Here is a 20,629-nt window from a genome sequence, read left to right as displayed (position 1 = left end):
ACCTGAGACCTTAGAAGATCCCACTCTTTGAATGAGAAGTCTTCATAAAATTGATTATGCCATGATAGAGTGAGGGATGAGCCTGTGCTCACATGAAGAAAATCTCCAAACTATATCAACTCAAGTGGCCTCCACCACTTCAACCCGTACTACAGCAGATGAAAGTGAGCCTGCAACACCCATGGAAAAGAGATATACAATTTGGCCATACAACATCTAAAGCAATCTAAACACAGCTCTAGTTTTTTTTTTAAAGCAGTCTACTAACCCATTGGGTCTGGTACCTCCAGACTAGTGTGGTGTTGGAAATATCTATTACTGACTGTTACAGCAAAAGCCCATTTCTGAAGTTAATAGTCTTCTTAACTAAAAAAAGCTTAAAGAGAACTGGACTGCTCATTGGTCATAGCTAAGCTTACTGGAATTTGTTCTTTTCACTCTACTTTTTCACATAGAGAGAGATGTGAGGAACAATATACCACAGAGATATTTGAGGAGAAACATATTTAACAGCTGACCTATTACCCTAACATTTCAATTCTAACTTTAGGGATTGAACTACATTAGGCAAATATGATATTTTTGATTCCGGAGCGCTCTTGAAGAAGAGACTTAGATTACAATCAGTTTTTCTTTACAGTGACTTTGTTAACAATGTAGTTTCCCATGGGCTAAAAGAGTGCTTTTGGATATCCCAAAAGTTATAGAAGTATGTCCAATCGCACTGCCCTACCCCACCCCACATTTGCATCTAAGGATGACACACTGTTTTTCCCTAAGTCAAGACAGATAACCTGAAAAATAGGAGTCTATTTATAAAACAGTGAGAAAAATACTTGAAATCAGAGCAATACTCAAAAATCTACAACTTAAAACTCGCATATTATAAGGACCCAAAGGGAGATTAGGCCAAATACATTATATCATTCAAATGGCAGTATTCACATCAAAAGTACAATTAAGTACAGATGTTTAGTACTGGATAATCACATTAGATACTAATGGAAACCTTTCAGATTCATCTCAAATTTAATCCTGTTTCATGTTCAGAAATAAAATGACACTGAAAGTTTGTCTTCAAAATGTAAGAAAGGGGCTTCCCTGGTGGCGCAGTGGTTGGGAGTCCGCCTGCCGATGCAGGGGACACGGGTTCGTGCCCCGGTCCGGGAAGATCCCACATGCCGCGGAGCGGCTGGGCCCGTGAGCCATGGCCGCTGAGCCTGCACGTCCGGAGCCTGTGCTCCGCAACGGGAGGGGCCACAGCAGTGAGAGGCCCGCGTACTGCAAAAAAAAAAAAAAAAAAAAATGTAAGAACGGAGGGGGAACCTATGGGCTAAGATGACTGGCATCACTTTTTACTAAAAATGGTGACCAGAACTAGGGCAAATTCCACCTGAGGAAAATCAAGGAACTACTCTCTAACAACTTAAGGACTTGCCTACCTGACCATAAGTCAAAATGTTAAACTGTAAAATACACTACATAATTCCAGTTCTCTAACTTCAGGGAGGCTCAGGAACCACATGGAAGCCTGTGAAGCATTTTAATGCAGATTCCTTAACCTCACTTCCAAAGATTCTGATTCTGTAGCTCTGAAGTAGAGCCTGGACATGTATTTTGACAATACAGACCAAGAATTTGGAAATGAGCACTCTAAACATATTTTAATTAATGGAGGTTCAGCATATAAAATCATTAGCGTGGGTCAAATTATGTCATTATCCTCATATTATACAATTTATAACAATGGTTTTCAACTTTTGGGGAAAATCAGAGAACCTTTTGAGAAACTATATGACCTTTCCACCAAAATATGCATGTATACACACGAGATTTCAAATACAATAAGAGGTTCATGCATCTTCTGAAAGCCCAGTAAAGAAATGCAAGCTGGAATGATGTTACCTATTACATAGTTACACACAAAGTCAAGTGAAATTCTAGGTTCTTCAGTAAACATTTTGGGTTACTTTATACAAAGTATCTTTGATAATGGGCATAATTACATCAATTTCCCGTAAGAATTAGTTGGCATCCATAAAAACCTCTGGAAAGGTCAGGTTCAGCAAGAATCACTGTCATTCTCAAAAAGTTGTTTTCCTTACTCAAAAAAGCTTTAGTCATCACCAAGTTTCTAGCATTATAAAGAGGTGAAGAATCCTCGGCACATGAAACAATCAAAATTGGAATGATCTCCAATGCAAAAAGGTTTCCCATAGACTCCTATCAGAACTGTAAATACGTTTTACAGCTAAATTACTTGAATTTTAACTTTAAATATCATATAATATAGCACACAATATTTTACATGTTATTAGCATGGACAGAGCATCTTATGAAAACTGAAACAAATCTTTAAAAGGTTAAACTAAGACATTTACCTGAACTATCTATTTTAGCAATATCAAACAGCTCAAGTTCACATGGTATTTGCTAACTGGATTTTGAGGACTCTAATCAAGTAAGACTTTACTTAGCACTACATGAGTATCATTTCCATATAAAAAATGGGCTAAAGAGAAATTCAGACTGTTTAGTAAAAATGTTTTTAACAAGTAGCTTTAAAATAATAGAACTTGACAAAAGTTCAACTTACTAAATGTATTAAGATTTTTTAAAACTCTGAAGTAGATATTATATTACATAGTAGAAAAAAACTCCCCAAAAGCCCCTGTCCAGGAAGAACAAGAAGGACATCAAGATGTTCTCAGCAATTTCCTCAACAGCAGGAAATGAAAGGCTGGAGATGCCAAGGCTTTGATCAGTTTACTTTTTTTTTTCTCTGAATAGGCTTACTCATTATTAACTGATGAAAGATAACACACATATGATATTAAAAACTAAAAATCTAATGGTTCTACTATCATGACTGTCAGTTAATGCTCAAGTAAGAAAAAAGTTCTTTTGGTTCCCTAGCTCTCTGGGGGAAAAAAAAAAGCCACCTACTGGACCATTTTAGAACTGTGTAGCTTTTATTTTACATTATTAACATCAATTGTAGGAAGCTGATTTACTGATTCAGATAATTATATCCTCCAAGGCAACACTATGCCCAATTTCATGCTAATGAAAAGTTTCTTTAGTTCTATAAACGGTCATGTTTCTTGCTTATTTCCACAACTCATTCAAATGATTGTTTCTATCACATAAAAATATAAGATGCACTGGGGCCCATCTTGGATTTTTTTCTTCTGATGAAAAACTAGCAGATTATTTCTAGGTGTAATTTAACTGAAAACACTACTTCAACTTCAAATTGATTTTAATGATATGTACAGAATTTAACAAATTACAATTAAAATGGAATCAGTTATGTTAATTACACATAACTTAATATCATGCAACACTGCATGGTAAAAACAACAGCTTCATTCATATACAAAAAAGTATTATTTTGAGACTTGTGATAGTATATTGAAATTTTTGACATAAGCTTTTGGTAAAGAGTATTTCATAAAAATTTAAAGACCTGATTAATCAGTTAATACATTATTAGGAAAGATAGTAAACATTACTAGTAAAGTGAGACTACAAGCAATTAACTTGAAAATTATACCAGATACAGGGTTGGATGTAGTCTCGTGAAATAAATGTTTGGTTAAGAAAATAGTTTTGAAAAAGATCTCATATTGAAGCTATGTATTAACTTTGTGAAATCAGGTTATATAAATCAATAGTCAAGTTTATTCAGTTAAAGAAAATATGCCTATCCTTTCTTATACTCATAAATAAGTACTTATACAGTCTTTATATACAAGTGAAGAAAAATTCAATGTAAAAATATACTGCCAATCCACTTCTTATGGTTGAAATAGCTCTTTATCTACACATTAAACTGCATTGATGAAAATGTCCAATTCATATCACATTCAACCAGCATAAATATTTAAGCTGTATTGTTGTAAACAAAAGAGAAAAACAAATTCTTTTATTTCATCACTGGGTAACAATCTACTTCTCAACTTAGAATGCTATAGAAAGGCTCAACATTTAATCAAATCCAAACCCACTGAACTTGGAGTAAACAAAGTGAATGTTTTCAAAGTGCACAATTTCCAACTCATCCACTTGTAATATTTATCCAATTCCAGTTCATCAGCGAGAAAATAAAATGTACTTAGCTATAAAAATACTAAGGAATGTTATTGAAAAGGAAAGGCTATTTGGTAGAAGTAACTACAAAAATAATTAGTTTAAATCTTCATAAAGCTTTAATGCAAGAACATCAGTACACTTTCTTTCCATAAACCTTAAAGCATGATCAATACCAAGATTTTAAATTTCCACCTTTCCAGTACTTGAAAAGAAGTTGCAATGAAGTGTCTCTTCAAAAAGCAAGAAGAATGATCATGCAGGTGTTACTCTGCTGACATTTGGGGACATGGATATCTCTGCCGGGTTGTCATCTCTGGCTCCACTGGCAGCAAGTACAGGCAAGGAGTTACTCTGAAATGCAGATGTCGGACAACTAGTCATGCCAACATTTTCATCTTCACCATTGTCTGAATCTGGTGTTGTAACTTCACTGTCCTGCAGCCCCAGGATCTCACAAACTGCTTGTGGCAACTCCTGAATAAGAAAAATCAAATATAAAATCATCATTCACCATAGAGGAAAAGTAATCACAAATTAACACTTCTATTTAATACTACATCTAAGCATTTGCTTTAACAGTGTAATTGTTATGCACCCTCTCAAACCATCCTTCTCCACTCCAAATGAAACCCTTAACCACTCTTTTTAATAAGTGGTTCTCTGACCTTCTATTCTGAATTAGCCACTCTCCACCCCATCCCACCACTCCCACAAGCATATTGTTTTCTAATATTTTGCATTTATTTCATTCTCCTTATTGACACCATCTTTCTCCCTCAATACACAGAAGTTCCTTAAACATAAGAAGTATCTCACTGACAGGTTTTTTGGGTTTTTTAAAAAAATTATTTTGGCTGCGTTGGGTCTTCATTGCTGCACACGGGCTTTCTCTAATTGTGTCGAGCAGGGGCTATTCTTCGTTGCAGTGCATGGGTTTCTCATTGCGGTGGCTTCTCTTGTTGCGGAGCACGGGCTCTAGGTGCACAGGCTTCAGTAGTTGTGGCTTGCAGGCTCTAGAGCACAGGCTCACAGTTGTGGCGCATGGGCTTAGTTGCTCCGCGGCATGTGGGATCTTCCGGGACCAGGGCTCGAACCCATGTCCCCTGCATTGGCAGGAGGATTCTTAACCACTGTGCCACCAGGGAAGCCCTCACTGGCAGGTTTTGAACAGAACAGCTATCAAATAACTGTGTGTAAAACTGAACCAAAATAAATATTTGGAACCATGATCAAATGACACGAAGACCAAATAAGAATTCTCATAAAAAATATGAAAACCAAAATACATCAAAAGTCTAATACTTTGGTTTAAATTCAGAACATAACACATCAACTTTGCCTTGTTTTTAGAGATTATTAAGAGTTTGACTGATACAAATGTAATGACATAGACCAAATACTCTTCATTTAATTATTTCTGATTAGCATCTGTCTTTACTTAAAGATACTACATATTTAATATGAGGTCCTATTCTGTGTTCTTTGATTAGGTAATTTATCAATGCTTCTGCAGCCTCTTTATTGTTTTCATTACTTTTGTCATTTTGCCTTATTATTATATGTTTCCTATCTAGCATAATTAACCAATTGTTTTCAATTAAGTGCTGTAAATTTATAATGGTAAACAAATGCTAGCCAATGCTTTGTGTCTGCCTTCAACTTGCTGCCAATTTTACTTCTGAAAGGAAAAATTCTTTCTTGACCTCAATCCACCAAAAACATATGAACAAAAAAAATCTTACAATTACTTAAAACACTGTATACCTTGCATTTTACCATCTGTAGAGAAATTGCTTCTGCCTTGCATAGTACATCTTCCACATCAATTTTCATGGACAATTCATTGATATGCTAAAATAAATCAATAAAATAAAATAACTGAAACTGAAACACTATTATATTCTACTATACAACTTATTACCAGTTATATTACACTGTAGATGAAATCCTTAAAATAAAAACACCCTCATACTACAAGTGAACAGGAAATTTAATATATCTTTCATTAGATCATTTTAAGTTTTAAAGCTAAAGAATAGCTAATAAGCTTACGGAACATTAAATCCAGCAGTTGTCCCAAGTCTACTATCTCAAGTTATAAGCAAAAGAATTATTTTTTTAGAAAATTGAACTACATAAAAGAGCACTTGCTGAATTTCCTTTTCCTCCTAATTAGCTAGGAAAAATAACTGGCAATACGTACTTGCTGAACTGTCATTCTCAGAGAGTCAGTCCTAGTACTGACTGTCATTGATAAAATTTAAATTACTTGAGGGATTCAATAATGTTCCAAGGAAATGTATGTATATCAATACCACCAAAAGAGGAAAGAGTCAAAATATTAAAATTTAAGTTAAAGTAACAACTACCTTAAGTATTTCATTAAAGCCATAATGCTTTTCCATTATTTGCTGCTTTTCTGATTCCAGAATAGCACAACAGAGAAGAAGATGGAAATTTTTACATGGTAGTTCAGTCCACATTACCTATAAAAAATAGAACACCTATTTAGTAAACTCTATCAATTCTAAAATATTTTCCTCACAGATACAATGCCGAACTCTGAATGACTTCTGTGCAAAGCACGAGTTGCCTTGATGGGGTAGTCCACTCTTTTTCTAGTTAAGAAATGAGGTGTGGGGAAGGAAAGTCTTACTTTTACCTACAAAGTAACTATTATATTAATAGTTAATATAATATTAACTATTATATGAATATGATGAGTTCCAAATGTGGCTCTTTAGGTAACTACAGTAACATTGAACCTAACCAGTATGATAAATGGTATTAACTAAGGAGCCACAGTCATGAGGTTAAAGTGTAAGGGCCAGAGGTATTTTCAGTATTTTTCTGAACCTTCAGTTTTTCACTTTTAAATCATCTTCAGTCTCGGTGGGGCGGGGGAGGGGTACAGGGGAGCTAAATCATGGGAATAAAGATTCAGTTGTACACTGCATGGAATTAAAAACACCCAGAGGTAGCTCTACATTCTAAACATCATATTATATAACTCAGAATATCTCTGACAAAAACTGAATTGACCACCCAAAATTTATACCCAAATGTATAAAACATTTGATCAATAGCTGCACTTCTTCCTAAGTATAGCCAATGCCCTAAAACTTAAGTTCTTAATTTCCCCCGGTTAATGTACCTAATAATATCTTTTTTAGAAAGATCAAAAGAGCCATGTAAACACTATTATTAAAGCATACCTGAAATGTTTTTACTTCTTTTACCAGAAGTAAATTAAGCAGAATAATTTTCAGACTAAATCCAATTCTTAAAAGTTTAATTACAATGCAATTAACCTCAAAAGTTTCATTAAAAGTTCCAATTTATTTGGTAAACACAGACTAAGGAGTTATTACAGCTATGTTGATAATTTTTTAAAAAGAAGTTGAGATAACAATTTAATAAAATTGATTAACTTTAAAATATGATTCTGGGTCAAGAACATGTGCGTTTTCCTTCTAATTTCAAACAAAGAAAGTGATCCTCCATAAAGTGGTGATCCTTCAATCAGTGCATCACCTTCTCTAATGGCAGCACAGTCACCAGAAGTACAGGAATCAATTTCCAGGTGTAAAAGCCTCAGGGTGCCCACTGTATACAAGGCTATTTATTATCCAAACAGATTATTTCCCCCATTCTTTCCTTGGGAATATTTCTGTCATCTTTACTTTTATAAAGATAAGGCATCAAGCAGTCATTATACCAATATTCTATTTCAAAAGCACATCCATCTGTTAACTTAACAATTAATAGATGTATAAGAAGAAAATAATAATTTTCTGTTTTTCATCAAGAGTTGCCCTGGGTGCAAGAGGGAATAAAAGGACATAAACCAAAAACATGATCATGAATATCCTCTAGAGAGGGGAAGAGGGAAATGGGGCTTGGGATGGTGATTAAAGATATGAGCTGTATCTTTAAATACTTTTTGTCTTGGAAAGAAAGAGAAAAAACCAGAAGTGAATACGGCAAAATATTTACATATGTTAAATGTGGATAGTGGGATATTTGTTATATTATTCTTAGTATTCTGCTGTAACTTAAAGTTCTTTAAAAAAGCAAAACACAAGTCAGTTCCCTCCCAATATTTCAGACTACAAATAAAGTACTATCTCAATTGACTGGCCTGCCAAAACTTCCTTAACTCTATTCAAATCTACACCCAAATGTGGCAGGGCCTCACATAAAGTCAAGCCTTCCAAGGAAAGAACACAGGCACAAGTGGTCCAGAAAACTGGTTCTGGGAAACTCACTGGCACCCAATCGCACAAGGATTTGATTTACAGAAAAAAGCTCCAAAGACCACACATTCATTTCAAGATGGTTAATTTTTTTTTTTTTTTAAGGAGAGACCACAAACCATTAGAATTTTCAGAACGTAACTGCTTTAGAAATTTCAGTCAAGATATTATAATCCATTTACACTCTACAGATACAAAATGTTTCCATAAAAAATATTAATTTTTACAATAATTTAAGAACTTACCTCCCATAATCGAAGAATATCTAGAAAACTAAATTCCCTTTTAAATCTGATTAAAAGCCATCTGAAGCAAAAATAAAGGTATCCAGAGTCCTGGGATTCTACACAGAAAAAAATATATATATGGCTTACTCATGCTAATTATCTCAGAATACAGTGACCTATTTCAAACCCAAGTTTTTCTATTCATCTTAGGCTATTAAAAGTCCTATAAATTTAATTGCCTTCTACTAATTCAAGGAAACAATTTAAATTTGCAGGCTAACTTCTTTAAAAGAAAACCACCAAATAACAACAAATACAGTTGACCCTCCATATCTGCAGGTTCTGCATCCGTGGATTCAACCAATCATGAATGGAAAATTTTTGGAAAAAAAAAATTTCCAGAAAGTTCCAAAAAGCAAAACTTGAATTTGCCTTGCCTAGCAACTATTTACATAGTCTTTACATTGTATTTACAACTATTCACACAGCAGTTATATTGTGTTAGGTACAATAAATAATCTAGAGATGATCTGAAGTCTACAGGAGGATGTGCATAGGTTATATGCAAATACTGCACCATTTTATGTAAGGGACTTGAGTATCCTCAGGTTTTGGTATAGGGGTGGCGGGTGGGTCCTGGAACCAATCCCCCACAAATAATGAGGGACAACTATAATTCACTTTATAAATAAACTGTTTTAAGGCAAAATTATACAAGGACTGTTTGGTCCCACACTTTTATTCCTCAGAGGAACCCAGGCAACATTGGTAGAGTATATACATCTTTAAAAGAGCTCTTTACATTTTTTCTCTGTTCGTATTACCTTACAATTTGCTGGGTATAGTTTTGTTTCATTAAACTTACCTAAGTAACTGCAAAATCCACTGTCCAACAATCGAAGTAAGGTACTTAGCTGAATTAGCTGGGTCTTCATGCCTTGCATTTGTTCTTCAAAATTTTGATGCTTTAAAAAAATAAATGTTATCACATAAGTTATATTTAATAAATATTTTACAGTACATAATCACCGATAACTATGCCATGAATATAATGACAAATGCTGGATTTATACCACACTGGTTATATTTTTAAATCACAACTAATTAAAATGCTAAAGCAACATCAAAAAGGAGGAAAGAGAAACTTGGTCTCAAACTAAGAATTATTTTTTCCCTCTATTCATTTTTTTTTTTAGATAATAATGCAGAGACAGCAGGGGTAGACTGACTGATATATCAATACTTATTTCTTACGTCAAATAAGAGACTTGATGAATGGAACACACATTGGAAAATAGACTTTTATCAAATCACTTCACTGTTAAATATTTCTTCAATTTAACATATGAAATAAAATTAATTTTAGCTTTAACATATCATGTTAAAGAATTAGCTAATTATTTCTTAGATTTGATGACATTAGGGAATCTATGAAGTCAAAACCATTTCGTAACAACACTAACACAATCTATGCATTTTGCACTTTAAATTCCCCCATAAGTGTAAAGGCTATATGATGTGTGATATTGCAACAGACTGCATACAGGAGCGGATATGCAAGTCAGCTGTGTTCTATTAAACTAAACTACTAAACTAAACATTAAAGAAAATGAAAAATAATCCCTCTTCTCAGTAAACTGTTTTGGAAAAGTTATTTTTCATTAAAAAAAATGTATGTATACCAAGATGTAGCATTTTTAGATGAATGAATAAATAAATATTTATAAATTTCCTAGCATTAATTTTTCATATGACAAACATCAATAGATATAACCCACATAAACAAAAGCTCTTGGAAACCTCAATAATATTTAAGAGTGTGAAGGGGTCCTGAGATCATAAAGTTTGAGAACTACTGTGGTTACACATGTTTTAAATAATCTTTGAAGTTTAACAGATTCCCTACCAACACTTCAGTCAAGATTTGGGGATGGGGAGTGCACCAAAATAAAGACTTCTTAGATGATTCTGATCCCTTTAACCCTAGTGTTCTAACCCCTTTATGGTGAACTACTGCCCTAACCTTTGTGAAAGCCTAAGAACAACATCCCCTCCTTCACACTTCTTTTTTCGTTCCTGAGACAATAATAGTGCTTTATTAGAAGTATCCATCTGATTAGAAACCATTCATTCCTGGTAAAAAAGAATTTTGAAAATTAAGGGCTACTGATTCTCAATAAAATGGCTTCTCTTCAGTGATTTAAATAGTTTAATTAGTGAACGAAATAGTTTAACAGACTAACGCAAGCCTTTGGGATATAGTTTCTTCACATTTCCCACATGGAACTATAAGGGAAAGGCAGAATTAACTCTTTGATTAACAGCATAATTTTTGTTGTGACATGACCAAAAGCTAAAATTGGTTTGGAAGTACCAACATGGCATAGCCACTGCTACCCACTCTGCTATAAAAAGCAGCACTCCCAAAATGACAGAAGCCGACTTCAGAAAAGTAGCTACTCCTGGAGAAAGGGCAATGAGGTCAACAGTGGATATACACAGGGCATCAAGTGTAACTGTAAATAAATATGTGTGTGCATACGTATACATAGGAATGCACATATGCATGCATGTATAAATATATGTATATGTACATGTATACAGGGATGTGTGTGTGTATATATATGGATGGGGGTGAGAAGGAAGGGTGGGACAAAACTATATGGCAAAATGAATGGTGGCTATAAGAAAGTTCGTCAGATCGTTCTGCAAATATTTCTATATTTCGAAAACAAAGTCTATGCCTAGACCTACATTAGATGTGAGTAAATATCAACAAAAGTAAATCTACAGACACTGAATTCAGCCTCACTAAAGTAGTTAAAACTTATGTTAAATAAATCCATAAAACAAAAAGGAGTCAAACAGCAGCACAGATTCAAGGACACCAAAACAATAGCAATGCAGTGAAAAATAATTGTGCGGATTATTTTGATTGTAACTTATTGCCCTTTCATTCAAATATTATGAAGCAAAAGATGTTAGTAGACAATATATTAAGAGATCTTTTTAGAATAAAGACTAGAAAAATCCCCAGACCATTCTCAATGGAAAAGGCAAAGAGAGAACATTTACTGTGAAAGAGACAGAACAAAGAACTTGAACCTTCATACACAAAAATGACAAATAGACTGTGAAGTGGTACACTGCAGATGTTCAGAAAGTAGTCTTTACATTTGACACCTAAATACATGCACACATATGCATGTATTTATGTATTTGGCACCACAAGCCAATATATTTGAACATGCCAATATTAGCTCAGTTTTATGAAAACTATTACTGTAAAACACTAAATAACGTGTGTTTGTGCTAATTCTTGGAATACCTACTGTAAGTAGAGGTCTAAACTAAGCACTGGGGAAATATTCATGTGTTTATTCTACAAAAATCTGTTGAACAAAAACCTCATGTCAGGCATTAGGAAAATTCTGGAAGCATATCAGAGAACTAGTTAAACAAAGACATGACCCCTTTATCAAGGTGCATACTAGCTCTAGTGAAAAGAGGATAAACAACAAAAACACAAGGAAAGCAGACAACAGTTTCTACACAATTAGTTATCAGTTGTACAGACCTTTATAACAAATGCCTCAGGTTTCTAGAGCACCTGGGAGTAATTGGAACTAAGAAGGCAGGTAAAATCAATCAATCAAAAAGGTAAGGAATACAAACTATGATATTACCATATTACTGCAATTAATAATCTTTCCAAATAATCCAAAAACATTAATTCATGGTATCTTATCAAGTATGGAAAAGAACTAGGAGAAGTGAGGATGAGTTGGAACCATGGATAAGAGACTTGAGGAAACAGATAAAATTGGGACAAATTAGAAGGGGAAACAAAAAACAGGCAAGCAAGAGAGGAAGAATAGAAGTAATCAAAAAATAGAACTAATCAAAAAATTTCACATCTGTATCCCAGACTCTCCACTACAGGGAAACATTTTATATGACTACATATTCAAATCTTTATTCCCTTGCAAGCAAGCCATTTCAATATCCAACCATCAAGGCCCAGCATCAAGTATATTTATTTTACTTTGAAACAGTACAGTGACCTATGTAGTCAGGTCTTTGGATTTCATATGCTTTTATATGCTCTTAGCCCCTTTGCTTTTTTTTCCCCCTTTCTAATAGATTACTTGAGAAGACTGTTCTATTTTCCTGTTAATACTGTACTATTGTCCTAGAACTCTGTCTTCAAGATGTACCAATGATAATAGATAAAATGTTCCTTATAATAATATGTATATATAGACACAGTTCAACTCTAATAATCGCATGCTTAAGAAAAAACTAAGAAGCTGTCAACGTTACAAATAGTTCAAACACATCTGGAGAAAAATCAGCCACTATAATGACAAAATACAAAATGTTCACAAAAGGTAAGGATATTACTTGGCATGACTAAGCTTTATCTCTGAAACAGATGATATGAAAGTTCAACTACTTCACAAGAACTGAAATCATCTATTTCATCAATATTCTATAATGACTCATGGTTCTTCTGCAGATCATAAGCATTTACCAATATTAAATCCTGATTATTCCTGTTCTATAGGCACTTACTATCTATTTTTTGTATTAAAAACAATACCAGCATTTCCAAGCCTCTTGAAAAGGCTATTTAAAAAAGAAACAAACAACATTGAGCAGTTTTTTTAAGTTCTACCATAATTGGCTAAATATAAACATCAATCTTATAAGATTATTATGCAACTAAAATTTTCAGAATTAGTTTGGAATGGAACCTTACCATTTGGTCCATGTAGGAGGCAAAGCACCAAAAGGCATCTACTTCATTTTCCATCACATATAAAAGAGGGGACAGTAAGTCACTCATTCCTTGCACATATCCTAAGAAGAACAGAAAAAACTAATCATATCTCTAAAAACCTAAGCTTTATGTATCCATCTGTGCATACCACCACCATTTCACTTAAAACTGCATCGTTTTTCTTGGTTTCAGAAACTGGTCGATACTGATGTTTGTAAACAATGAGGAGGAAATCTAGCAATCAGGTGAGAAAGGTGAGTTGTTTTGTACTGAGACGTCAACAGATACATAACTGCTAGTATGTGTCTTAGTGTAGATATCATTATCAAGGGAGGGTAATATTATTAAAAAATAATGTGCAAAAGCATTATGATAAAGAAGAGGGTTGAAGGGAAACCCAGAGGAATATCAAATTTAATAAATATTAAAAAAAAAAAGTCAAAGGGAAGAAAGCTGCAAGGCCAGAGTAGTCAACCACCACCAAACTACGATGAATAAGCCCAGTAAAATAAGAACTAAAAAGGGTCCAACTGCTTTATCAACCAGACACTGGTAATCTACCCAAAAGGAATCACAACAAAATTACCTCTTTTAAGTGGTTGTATTTATGTTCTCTTTTTTTTTTTCCTTTTGCTGTTACTCTAGACCCAACCAATGCTAGCAAATGGGCTTATTTAATCCAATCAATATTTTGTACCTAAAGCTACCATCTTAACCACCTTTCTCTTGTGCTCTTATAATTCCTCATCATGACACTAATTTGCAGCGTTAGATTAAAAGAAAAATTGGAAAGTTAAAGAATCAGGCCCCTCACTTAAAAAACAAACAAAAAATCTTAGTTTTGCTTTTCACCTGACCATGTCAAATGTCTTATTTTTTAGTTCCATCTTATAAAATTCTCAATTTTCTTAATTGTTTTACAATTAGATTTCAGACTTAAGATACAGATTCTTGAATCCACAAAGGGACAAGAGCTCTTAACTAAGCCTTTTCACATACATATCATTCAACTTTGGTAACTTTTGTACATTCATTAAAGTTACATAGAGATTTTTTTCCCCAGTGATAGCTTGGGAAGTCTGTGGAAAACATACAGTCTTTCATTCGCAGGACCAACACTTACATTCTTATCGTTCACCAATATCTGTGTGCAATGAAGCCATTTAAAACAGTATACATTTTTAAAAGGGAGGGGATACTTCTGCTTGCAGTTATACATAATTTTACATCACTCTTCCTATTCTGGAAGACAACTTTAAAAATGACCCCAGGAAGCATGTAAGCCAGTCTCTTGAGAAAACTCAGATTAAAAGTAACAGAAAGAGACAGTTCACTTCAGGATCTCCTTACACATAAAAGTTTAGCTCTATCTGCTCTTAGCCTCTACCCTGTTGAAATGGAGCAGGACCCTACGGTCCTTGCACCCCACATCCTCAACCTGCCTTTTGTCTGTGGAAAAACTTTAGCCAAAGAATAAGTTTAATCAGAGAAGTGAGAAAATGCTGAAACAAAGGAAAACAGTCAAAGGAGACCAAATAATAATAGTTCAGTCATTAAGCAGTCAAGGATCTTTAGTTCCTTCTTAAGGGCTGTAGATAATATTCTGAGCCATATCCTGTGAGCTGTCTTAAAGAAACTGAAACCCCCAGCAGGTGGAAGAAGTTAACTACATGATGACCAGGCTGCAGCCATGAGCTGCCACAATTCTGAGAACTGGCCTCAAAGAAATGGAAACAAACCGACCCTAGAACTGAAGATTAACTGTACCTAAAACAATCAAGATGATGCTGAGCAGACCACTGATGACCAATTTCAAGATGACTGTCAGAGCTGACTGTGCTGTTTCTGCACGTAGCCCCCTCCCTCCGTCTATAACAGCTCTTGCCCACTGACTGTCAGTGGTGGGAGTCGGCCTCTGGACAGACGTCTGCCCTTACCACCCCCCGACCCCCACACTGACAGTATCCAAAACAAAACAAACTTTCCTTTCCACCAACCTGGCCTCTTTATTGGCTTTTGAGCAACAAGCAGCCGGACCCCACTTTCAGTTACAATACCATCTACTGCTACGCCTAATCCCTCCCAACCTCACTATGTCTACACTACACCCTGCGGAAAAGTATGTCTCTACGCACGTTAGCACACACACAAAAAAACTTAGGTTCCCGTGGCAGGTATCCAATTATTACAGTACCAAACAATGGAGTTACCAAGACATTTAGAGAAAAGTGCTAGAAAAAAATGGCATACGACATGATATCTAAATGTAAGCATTTATACAAATTTATTACAGATGCTTTTTTTAAAATAATACATACGACATGATTAATTCTGTGTGTCAACTTGAGTGGGCCACAGGATGCCCAGATGTCTGGTTAATCATTATTTCTGGGAGTATCTGTGACTGTGTTTCTAGAAGAGATTAGCATTTGAATTGGTGAACTGATTAGAGCAGATGGCCCTCAGCAATGTGAGGAGGCATCACCCAATCCACTGAGGACCTGAATAGAATAACAAGATGGAGGAAGACTGAATTTGCTCTCTGCTTGGCTGGTTGAGCTGACACAGCTCTTTGCCCTCAGTGCTCCTGGATCTCATGCCTTCAGACTCAGGACTAGCATCTACACCACTGGCTCTCCTGCTCTCAGGTCTTTAAACTACACCACCAGCTTTCTTGAGTCTCGACCTTATAGATGGCAGACTGTGGGACTTTTCAGTCTCCATAATCACATGAGCCAGTATATTATAAGAAACCTTTTTTTTTCTTTATTCTTTCCCTGACTAATACAACACTTTTAAGAAAGAATAAGTAGGTTAGAAGGAAGACTAGACTGTTATCATCAGAACTTTCCTACATGGCAATGACACAGTGAAAGCAATGACAAATATAAAAGCTAAACCAATTAAAGCATGAAGGAAATTTATGTGAATTCAACAAAGTGGAAAAGAGTACCACTTTCCTGGGTCTGACCACATACAGTCTGTAACAGAAATATTTCAAAGCATGCTGTTTGAAAGGTTTACAAAGCACCTTTCCTCTGGGGGGGGGGGAGTGCTTTATTATAAAGTTATAATGAATAAAAATTTCTAAGAAGCTAATTTAATCCTTTAAGTCTTCAGCTTTCATATGGGATCACTACCATAAAGTTTTAGTTAAAGCAAGCAGTCAAATTAATCTTCATATTCTTGTTGCTTTTAATCTATTTTATTTTATACATGATGTTCTTTGGGGTATGTCATGAGTTGTGGGTGTGGAATTAATGTACAAATTCCTTTTAATTAAAGAAAGATTAAAGCTGTTTAAATTAGCATTCAGTGATGCTCAAATTCTGCACTAGTGCTGACTGATGTACATCTTAATCAGCACTACTACAATTTCTGAAGTAGTTCCCCAAAATTATTTTCATAGCAAAGTTGTTTCAGTGTGGAGGTGTGAGAAATGAACTCCTTACCATCCTAGCGTACACATTCTTAAAGAGAAAAAAAAATTTCATCTATATACAGGTGAACATTCCAGGTTAACTGAAGCTTATTTGGTTATTAGAGGATCAATTTTATTTTTTTAAATCTTAAGAGGTGGAAATCATTTTTTTTTTTAACTAGACACTCTCCTGCCTTCTTACATACAGTATTTTGAGTATAATTTAACCTTTTACTGCTTATTCAGGATCAAATTATGAACATACACTGTAAAAAAAAAAAAAAAAAGATACCTCCCATAGAAACAACTTAGATATAGTGTCTGCACTAACTAAAAATTACTCTTCCTTGAGTTCTTCTGTCTGCTTTTGTTAATTTTTATCTTCTTCCTCACTATTAATGAAACTATATTCAACACAAATACACCTACATCTCATCTATGGGCTAAGAAGCCAAACAACTCAATAGGAAAGAATCAACTATAAGAGTAAATTTACAGCCCGGATTACTTTGCTATGAGTAAAAAGCAAGAAATTTGGTCCAGTGCTTTATGAAAACTACCCTGGCTTCTCCCAAGGCCAGAGTTCTTAATAAAATCCCTGGGTATGTTTCAAATAACTTAAAGTATTTGACTGGAAAGAATGTGGGGTTAATATAGACAAACGGGAACAGCAATTTATCCAAATAGCTGGTCTGGGACTCAGTTCCTGAAAAAACTGAGCATTCAGGAACTCCTTCTGAGAATATGCATTAATTCCTATCTCAAAATTACCAACTTAGAGTACAGGGCAATGCCTCTTGTTCCCTAGGACGACAGCCCTATTCCCCACAGTGGTTAACAGAAACTAAAATGGCAATGGGTCAGGGTGCTGAATGTGTAGAGGTAAGAATGCCAGGCTGCAATAAAGACCTGGGTCTCTACCCCCAGTCCAATATTTACTACTTGTACAACCCTGAGTCACAGTCTAAATCAATATAACTTTACTTATAAAGTGGGGATTATTTCCCCACTTCTTCAAAAGGCTTCTAATAGAATCAAAATTGAAATCAAAATTAAGTAATAACAGCACTCTGTAACCTGAGAAGCACTCTACTAATATTTTCAACAATCCAATTTGAGGCTCACTATAGGTGTGACAGACAGGACTGGCTACATTTCACATTTTAAAGAGAAATCTGTGATATTCAACTACTGTCACCAGAGGCTGATGCCTCAAGATCCACAACAGAGTTTACATCTTCCCCTAACTTACATGTAAGAATCCAAAAGGAATTCTTTTGGATCAAGTTCTCTTGTCCCTTAAAATATTGGTTCCTTAGGCTTTCCATCCCTTAGCATCGCTTCCCCATGCAATCCCCCCAACTCCCACCACCAACCCCAGTCTTTCCAACCCATTCTTGGTAGAAAACAGACTAACCAAGAAAAGAGAGTAAAGCTCCACACGCCCTAGATAATTATATGCACCATTTGTCTATAATATCAAATCAGCATTTTTCTTCACAAGGGATAAGCCTATCAAAAAAAGGTTCCCAAACTTTCTCAATTCACAGTACCCTTAGTGCCTCAGGAATTGTTTTCCAAGGCACCCCTAGGCTCAAAAATATTACTAACAATTTCCATTTATTAAACAGATCCAAACAACTTAATTAATATTTATATCCTATTTAACTTAGCACCTGTTGGGCACTACACTACTCAAAACCTTGGAATCCAATTGGATGCCACCATCCTCATCTATTTTCACACAGTACTTGCTTATCATGGCAAGGCCAAAAACTCTGCTTTGTAAAGATATAACTTCATCAGAAGGAGTCTGGTGATCTAATGATGAAACCCTGAACTACTCCAGTTAGTAGTTAGAGCAGTGTCCTACAGATGTCACTATATTTCCCTCAAATATTTAAAATATCCCACATTGTCCCCATGAGTTTGCATGAGCAACCCAGTGCTCCTTGGTGCACAATTTGGGAACCAAAGCCTTTTAAGTTTCCAGTCCCCTGTGGAACACCCCTATAAAAACTAGGCCACAGAACTATTTACATGTTCCTAACAGGTTAATAAATTTAAATTCTAAAATAAACATACATAATATCTTTAAATTAGGATGTTAGAGGAGAACTTACCTAAATCAAAATCATACATACAGTAGGTCATCAAAATGTCATGAAGCAAAATCAACCCTGGATTATCTTGGCCTTCATAAAACTTGTTTGTTCGATCTGTTCTGTTAACATCTTTTTCTGAGGAAGAAAATCATCACATATTTGAAAACCTTTAGAATAACAGATTTTTATAAAGCTCACATCTTACAAGTACAGAGTTATTCTTCTTGTTATTAATCTTACTCTCTTGCCAAGCTTTTAAAATGAAAAAATTCATCAAATTCCATTTCAGATATGCAATAAAGTAACATTTTGGAATTTTTTTCCGAAGTCAGTCAACCTCCTCTTGGGTATATTTTTAAATAGTTTTCAATTTTTATCTAAACATAGAAATCTTTTAATTGAATAGCAGGAAATACATTCAATTAATTAAAACCAACACCAAGTAATAGTTCACATTAGTTAGCAATAAAAATGCCAGTCATGGGCTTCCCTGGTGACCCTGTGGTTAAGAATCTACCTGCCAGTGCAGGAGACATGGGTTTGAGCCCTGGTCCAGGAAGATCCCACATGCCACGGAGCAACTAAGCCCGTGCGCCACAACTATTGAGCCTGCACCCTAGAGCCCGTGAGCCACAACTACTGAAGCCTGAGCGCCTAGAGCCTGTGCTCTCTGCAACAAGAGAAGCCACCACAATGAGAAGCCCGTGCACTGAAACAAAGAGTAGCCCCCGCTCACTGCAACTAGAGAAAGCCCGTACAGCAACGAAGACCCAAAGCAGCCAAAAACAAATAAATAAAATAAATTTATATATATAAAAAATGCCAGTCATGAATACATGTGATAGGCAGTATTACTTGAAAACAGTAATGAAAAAAGTTACTATGCAATCAAGTGTAATCAAACAGATTTGTTTCATTCATAATTGCTTCATTCATTATGAGAAGTACTGTCAACTTCTTTGTCATGTTCCATAACCATCTTTAGGACAAATTACTTCTTCATTCTCATATATACATTATTCAGTTTACATATAAAATAAATAAATAAATAGTTTACATATAAAATAAGCAATCTATTTTAATTTTGAAAAAAAAAGAAAATCCACATTTTTCTGGAAATGATTTTAAGACATTAAAAACAGTTTTAGAAACATCACCAGGAGTGTATCTCAAGTTGTACTGACAATTCAATTAATAAACACTGATACCTGCTAGATGCATCTTGTGAAACAACTAAAAAGGCATTCCCCAAACTTCAATCCCTCAGTAAATTACAAAAAAATAATTTAAAGAAATTTAAAGTGATTAATTTACTCTATAATCAATTTTGTTTAAAAGTTATAACTGTCCTCTCCCCCCATTAAATTTAATAATCTGAAAACATTCTCAATAATTGTTGTGAAGAGATGAGGAGGTATTTTTCAACAAAGCAATCTAAACTCATGATATGAGTTTAGATTCTATAAGGGCATTTTAAAAATCAGCAGAACAATATTCTAGCTTTTTGTTGAGCTATCTTAAAATAGCTTAATAAATATAAATATAGCATATATCTATAGAACTGTGAATACATTTTTCAAACAAGGAAAAGCAATACCAAAAAATCATGCTACAAATGTCAAATTTTATTTAAAAACACCAAAATGTTTCATTCTCATATCATAGTTGATAGAGGTACATGATAAGTTATTTTTTATTAACTCAAGCACAATTTACATAGTCATAATGCCAATATAGAATAT

The 20,629-nt window shown here is 34.6% G+C and overlaps 2 protein-coding genes across 8 annotated transcripts in view; both read right to left on the bottom strand.

The window, feature by feature from the left end:
- Nucleotides 1–3,093, bottom strand: part of TPH2 (tryptophan hydroxylase 2) — a 108,418-nt gene extending 105,325 nt beyond the window's left edge. For both annotated transcript variants that reach the window (XM_049695001.1, XM_004281901.3), the window contains exon 1: nucleotides 3–3,093. The gene's annotated coding sequence lies outside the window, so the exon portion shown is untranslated. The remainder of the gene's footprint in view (nucleotides 1–2) is intronic.
- Nucleotides 3,094–3,244: 151 nt separating this feature from the next.
- TBC1D15 (TBC1 domain family member 15) overlaps nucleotides 3,245–20,629 on the bottom strand; it is a 64,161-nt gene continuing 46,776 nt past the window's right edge. For 2 of the 6 annotated variants that reach the window (XM_004281899.3, XM_004281900.3), the window contains 7 exons: nucleotides 18,906–19,022; nucleotides 13,341–13,441; nucleotides 9,444–9,543; nucleotides 8,597–8,694; nucleotides 6,465–6,581; nucleotides 5,860–5,946; nucleotides 3,245–4,569 (listed from right to left, as the gene is read on the bottom strand). In XM_004281899.3, coding sequence (XP_004281947.1) covers nucleotides 4,348–4,569; nucleotides 5,860–5,946; nucleotides 6,465–6,581; nucleotides 8,597–8,694; nucleotides 9,444–9,543; nucleotides 13,341–13,441; nucleotides 18,906–19,022 — 842 coding nt within the window. In that variant the 3' untranslated portion in view covers nucleotides 3,245–4,347. The remainder of the gene's footprint in view (nucleotides 4,570–5,859; nucleotides 5,947–6,464; nucleotides 6,582–8,596; nucleotides 8,695–9,443; nucleotides 9,544–13,340; nucleotides 13,442–18,905; nucleotides 19,023–20,629) is intronic. The other 4 variants (XM_049694984.1, XM_033409595.2, XM_033409596.2 and 1 more) reach the window with 3 other exon arrangements.

This window comes from Orcinus orca, chromosome 11 (genome assembly GCF_937001465.1).
Source record: "Orcinus orca chromosome 11, mOrcOrc1.1, whole genome shotgun sequence".
In the NCBI taxonomy this organism is placed as follows: domain Eukaryota; kingdom Metazoa; phylum Chordata; class Mammalia; order Artiodactyla; family Delphinidae; genus Orcinus; species Orcinus orca.
The sequence above is the reverse complement of the archived record's forward strand: the minus strand, read 5'-3'. Positions and strand labels throughout refer to the sequence as shown.